Consider the following 6,317-nt stretch of genomic DNA (forward strand, 5'->3'; position numbering starts at 1 on the left):
TCATCATTAATTCCATGATTTATGAAATGAGTTATATCGTCAACAAACATTTGCAAGAACTCGTTAGCCTCTCTCGGCTTCGAGTATCCATGAAAAATTCCGATTACGTGTACCTTTTTTGTAATATTTTCTGAACATAAAATAGGCCACAGACACGAGGAAGACGAGTCTGAAATTGGTAATCCATCAATACCAACTAGCAAGTCGAGTTGTTCAATTTCATTGCTTGTACAACGTTTCACATCAACTAAGATTCTTTTTAGTATGTCTTCAAAATAACAATGACAGTAATTGCCATTACTGAGAGTGACTATATTTGTTGACTTCGGTGTCTCGAGAAGTGTGCGCGGGTCAACTGGGAAGTTATGCTCCGAATAACGCCCTAAAATTGGCATCAAGTGGTACAATGCCCCGTGAGAGATGTCGAATGTTAGAGCCCAAGAACGGATTTCGTGTTTGAATCTTTCCGTTTTTTCAGTGGGGCTCAGTTCCGTAATAACATAAATTGCTTCAGTATTATCGATTTCATAATTACAATTTGATGAATTCCCGTCGCTAGATTTTCTAAAACAATCGCTACGAAGACTCGAATTGATAGATTCACAATCACTGTTGCTTACTGTCTCATCAATAGCTTGTTCAATATGTTCGTCTATATCCTGCAAAGTATGACCAAGTTCGAGTTCACATCGTTCTGTTTCGTCATGTGCTTCTGAAACTGTATGTCTATGTTGCTCAGTATTATTATCGGCTTTTCGGTAATCAGAGCTATGATCGCGCGTGACAGAATCTCCGCTTGGCGTTAATGCGTTCAGAGTTTTCAACTCGGCATCGGTCTGTGCCTTGAGTAATCTTCTGATGTGTCGTTTACCATATATTTTGCCTTTTGCATATTCATCCATATTCTTCAACAATACAAAACCAATGTTCGCCAAGTAAAGGAGTACTCGCATAACAGTTACTCTGAGTTACTCTGCAATAAAACATTGTACAGTTTTCAATTGCATGAAATTGATGTTTACTACTTTTATAACACTAGGTTCAAAGTTTTTATAAGCAAAGATATTCAATTTTTTTATTTTTTTATTATTGAAGTGGATTTTTGATGGTGAGACTCCATGTTTTGAGAATATAAATTTTTCAATCAAAAGCTTGATTTCATTACTATTTGTATCACATTAACGCCATTTTCTCCACATGCATCTGTTATGATATTATTGAAACTTCAGTACTTACTCCTTTTCTTGTATTACGGCAGACCCTCGGCGAGTAGCCAAGGAAAAGTATGACACAATAATCTGAACCAAAAAAAACACTTGGTTATGAGAGTCCGATATAACTACGTTTTTTCAATATCTTTTTCACGTTTTATTAGAGACTTTTTATTGTAATAATACGGGCAAATTATTAATGAAGCAGAATTATCGACACTTTTCTGAGGACCTCGTGAACAGATCGTAAGCATATGGCAAGCCACGTGGCAAATCCGGCAAGATCACGCATTCGTTTCAACGAAAGCGCAGTTGTCGGATGCCAAAGTAACAGACACGGCAAATACATGTATCACACGCGATGCTATTGGTCGACCCTGTTGCCGATATGCTTCGCGCCATTTTTCCGGCCGGCATTGTGCGCATGTCAGATCTGATCTGTCACGCGTTAGCAGTGAAATCACAGTGAAATACACCTGTCGTACACGTGTTCAAGAAACGTGTTGTGCTAAGAAATATTACATACCACAGGTAAGCATTCTGGAAATAAGTAATAAATTCTTTCTACGTTCTCAAAGTAGTACGAACATCGTATATTTAAGCTACAAAAACGTACTGTGAAATAACGACGTAGCAGTGTTTTACGAGCAATTTCCATAGTTTTCATTGTTTCAACCAATAGCCGAATCTCAAAATTACAAATCTTAAGTAATCATATATTGTCTATATAGTCTTTGATTTATGGAAAACTAACCCTTTATACGAATAACGGAAAGAGAAGAGTATGACCCTGATCTCGCGGTTCGATGTAGAGTTGAGCTGTAGAAGAGAACGACGTCCGATACATTGTTTACGCGCCTCTTGCCGGTAGACCGCACAATACGGGCGAGAGAAGGAGACGCAATATATATAACTACCACGCTCTCACTCACATAGTTCAAAATATGCTGTGCAACGCATAAACAAAGTAAAAGCCCGTGCTGCAGCACCGGCCATGGGAAACTTCGATTCTCACATATTTTATACATCACCTATAGTGAATAGATACAAAATTGCCGAAAACGAATACGGAATCATCAGTAGGCGATGTGCAAAATAAAGCCATTGTTGGTACATTATTAATATTATTATGTACAGATTATCAAAATGAACGTATCCAAAAATGATCATTCACGACAAAAATTATTGTACACAATCGTCGAGTTTACTGATGGAATAGAAATGGTGCCAACCATATGGTTGTCGGATGATAAGAAATCGTGCATATGGCCACCTACTAAAGATCAAATTCGCATCAACAAGACCATTGCAAATTTGGAGGTATCACGAAACGAAGATGAATGGCCAGTATGCGAAATATTAAAAATATTTGGCACTGCACGTAAGTGAATTCCAAAGTGACTAGATTATTATTATTATTATACTTGAACATCTGTGTGAAGCATACGAGCTTGTGGTAAAACATTTAGAAAGTAGATGAAATTTTGAAGAAAAATCGTTTTTGACAAATAAGCAATTATTTATTATAATTAGTTATTACAAGATCAGTTATAAATTTCAGAATCGTACAAAACGGGAAAAGAAAAATTGAAGATGGCGGAACAAATATCAGATATCGACAGTGCATCGGGAACTGAGTACGCGGATTGCCTACGAAAGTCAAGGCACAGTTGAGTCGCTAAAGCAGAACATTCATCCGATGAAGAGAACTCAAGGAAAGATTATCCAGACATTCCATTCACGCTGTCTCAGGATACCACACGATCATTCTCGGCCATCGGACAAGATGCCAAAAGCGTGAAAAAATATGTCATTCTTCGGGAGAGCATTCTATCGAGGAAACATAAAGGAACGCAGGAAAAAATCGTCAAAGGAGGAAATACAATCGGAGCGATTCTGAAAGACATACCCGATATGTAAATAATGCTTTATATACTTAGAGCATTCAAGCTTTAGCTTCGCATTCATAATTTTGTAGAAAGTATTTTACATTATCAAGAATACTGATGATTGTTTACATTTTTTATCAGTCTATTCTCGTCGAACAGAAATATCATTTTCATTTTGTATTTCAGCTACTTTTCTCCCGAACCTCACATATTTCCCACAATAGGCCAGCTTTTACTACTAGTTAAGAGTACTTCCTGCAAATTTTATGTTGTTGCTGTTGCTTATAATAGTATCTAATGTTTTCATCTATTCTATGGTTATTATACTAAGGAGGATCTTTAAAAGACTTACAATCAGAAAGGATTCCTTATTCACTCTGACATTGATAATACCAATTTCATATATTCCAAAGAAATATTTGCATTCAAAGATTTGTTCATGTTATTTATAAAGGAATCTTTGAAATGCTGCTATTTATTGTTAATTTTGAAACACTTTTTTACTTTACTCAAAATTGTCGAAATCAATTATTATTCAAGCTACTTGTAAACATTACTCTTTCTCGACCCATTTCCTAGTTACTGTATCAAACCAAAACAAACCTCGAGTCATAGATGAGTCTATCGCTTCACTGCATGGCCACCCTATGGAATCAATCGCTACAGAAACTGTTACGCTCGGCCAACTGCATCGTACGTATAATACAGAATATGCTTGTATTTTTCAATTAGGGGAGACTATAGTAACTTAAACTTTCTAATCTTATCAAGCATCGAACTTGTTCATTCTTTTTACGGGAATAGCGCAACATATATAAGAATGTGAAAATATACAACTTCTATAGATCAAAAATATTTGTCGAAAGTAAAAAATATATCTATGCGTCTGGATACTTCACAAATTAGTCAGGAATATAATGAGGAACATGTTACAACAATTTAAAAAATTCACTTTTTTAAAATGAAATAATCCCTATAATCTCCTCTTTTAACTGACATTACAAAATAAGTATTTTTCACTGTATGTAAATATATATGAGTGATGTGATATTTACACACTATGCAGAAACTTTGAAGGAGGTATATAGAAAATTGAATTCATTGACAATGAAAATAACAAATGTGGAGGCTGATATGAGGGCTGTACGCGATTGTCTATCCAGTGAGCAGATCAGGGCTACAGGTGGTATTGATCTAGATGAACTCGGTTTGCCATTTAGTACTTCCGAGCAGTTGAAAAATTTCGATCGTCAATTATCTGACGCGACTTTTCGCTCGTCGATGGTAAAATATACGTTACTAATCCAATTCTTCTGAGAATTTAATTCCTCATGAACTTATACGAAATTGTATTTGCATAGGTTAAAGCTTTGATAGTTATCGGTGGAGGCGATATACAGAGTACCATATCAGGTATACTAGTCAAAATCCTTCGCAACGCATTGGCCGAAGAGTACAGCTTTAAAGGACGCAAAGGCAAGATGGCATTCAAAGACTTTTACAACGTTGTCACTTTGATTATAAGTAAGTATTTATTTTTTAAGATAGTTCTTCAGTAAACTCGTAATAACGTGACCCTACTTGTTCTTTTGTCTTTTATAGCGAGAGTACATTTTTCGAGTTAATTGATATCGATAAACCCAAACTTGATCGTCCTACTTGAGCCATTGCGTCATAGCGAGTTGCTCAGTGTCTCACCTCTTTCCGCTCAGTTTCCAATTATTTTAATGAATTTATTGTCGTTGATGGTATCATTTCTTTTTATTGAACTCCTAAAAATGAATAACTCAAATCATTGAAAGATAATTCGGACTTTACCGGACAATAATATTTGCGTTAGTTACAGTTGAAGTGTAGTTCTTGTTCTCCTCACACTCTCGAACTCGCTGGGTTTCCTGTACTTGATACCATAATCCCTCTTGTTAAAATAGTCAAATTATAGTAATATTATTCACTCTTTTTAGAAGTAGTCCGAACACACAAACCTCATGCCACCGATAAAGAAATCACAGAAGCGAATAGTACGTGGCTATCACAGGCCAAAACGCGTCGAATACGAGAAGAGTGAGTGTCTGAAATTTTACATATTGTATTACTAATAATGTAGGGCATACAATACACTTATAACGTAAAATATTTTTTGAGTTTCACGTTACCCCCTTGCCGACAATGTTTCACATTAAAATTTCATATACGACAGACATTCATAAACAATTTTAAAGATTTATATAATTATATATTGAATTGCAGAGCCAAACAAGCGAGATGTCGCGCTGAAAAACAGAAGGAGGCATCTAGCAGAATTTATAGAGAGGACAGAGAATCCGAGATGTAATCTCTTGTGAAAACTTTCCCCAGATTTGAATTATTTTACTTTTTTGTTTGATATTGTTACTTATATGTATGTACGCTAAGGCGATTATAGAAAACTATCTATATTTTTGTTGATCTGCGCATCGAGGTTTTCGTTTCTTCTGAAAAATAATACAAAATAATCATTTTATAGGTACTGTTCTAAAATATTTCTGCCACCTATAAAAGCTGTCTATGATTTCAGCAATATATCATTTTACTTTTTTGTTTGATATTGTTACTTATATGTATGTACGCTAAGGCGATTATAGAAACTATCTATATCTACTATCTATATTTTCGACTATCTATATTTTTGTTGATCTGCGCATCGAGGTTTTCGTTTCTTCTGAAAAATAATACAAAATAATCATTTTATAGGTACTGTTCTAAAATATTTATGCCACCTATAAAAGCTGTCTATGATTTCAGCAATATATCAGAAAGTTTTATTTATTATATTGCCCTGAAATATTGTGGCAATATTTGACATAAAGACATCAACAACATTGCTGTCGCACTGAAATATTGGAATATTGTTGTAATGTTTTCGAAATATAGTGTGCTGTGTGGGTCATTTATTAATTTTATTGGCGTTGTGGGATATTTGTTCTGTATCATTTTGAAGATAAGGCAATCAATCCATACTCTATCAAAAGCTTTTTCAATGTCCAGAAGAAGCATAAAAATTTTTCTTCCTGCGACATTATTGTCGTTGTTTTCACTGTTTTTTCTTTTCAAATTTTTATTACACTGTGGCATAGTGATACTGTAATATCGATAGGGAGTGTCGCTATCCCATTACTGATTTATATAAGGGTACATTTAGAATAGTGCGGTGGTGGGGGAGAGGGGAGGGGGAGAG

At 35.1% G+C, this 6,317-nt stretch overlaps 2 protein-coding genes across 4 annotated transcripts; both read left to right on the forward strand.

Moving 5' to 3' along the window:
• The first annotated feature begins 1,613 nt into the window (after positions 1–1,613).
• On the forward strand, positions 1,614–2,911 carry LOC107264982. The gene is made up of 3 exons (XM_015733857.2): positions 1,614–1,742; positions 2,349–2,592; positions 2,773–2,911. The coding sequence occupies exons 2-3, from the start codon at positions 2,358–2,360 to the stop codon at positions 2,883–2,885; spliced, it is 348 nt and encodes a 115-aa protein (XP_015589343.1). The 5' UTR covers positions 1,614–1,742; positions 2,349–2,357; the 3' UTR covers positions 2,886–2,911.
• A 32-nt stretch (positions 2,912–2,943) lies between these two features.
• On the forward strand, positions 2,944–5,556 carry LOC107264983. Of its 3 annotated transcripts, none has more exons than XM_025082200.1 (6): positions 2,944–3,127; positions 3,287–3,793; positions 4,167–4,384; positions 4,462–4,624; positions 5,065–5,164; positions 5,351–5,556. In XM_025082200.1, the coding sequence occupies exons 2-6, from the start codon at positions 3,748–3,750 to the stop codon at positions 5,433–5,435; spliced, it is 612 nt and encodes a 203-aa protein (XP_024937968.1). In that variant the 5' UTR covers positions 2,944–3,127; positions 3,287–3,747; the 3' UTR covers positions 5,436–5,556. The 3 variants fall into 3 exon arrangements, with proteins under 3 accessions (XP_024937968.1, XP_024937969.1, XP_015589344.1); XM_025082201.1 differs by having other exon boundaries at positions 5,068–5,164; XM_015733858.2 differs by having other exon boundaries at positions 3,680–3,793.
• Positions 5,557–6,317: the final 761 nt, after the last annotated feature.

Source organism: Cephus cinctus, unplaced genomic scaffold (genome assembly GCF_000341935.2).
Source record: "Cephus cinctus unplaced genomic scaffold, Ccin1 Ccin1_scaffold0212, whole genome shotgun sequence".
Taxonomy (NCBI): domain Eukaryota; kingdom Metazoa; phylum Arthropoda; class Insecta; order Hymenoptera; family Cephidae; genus Cephus; species Cephus cinctus.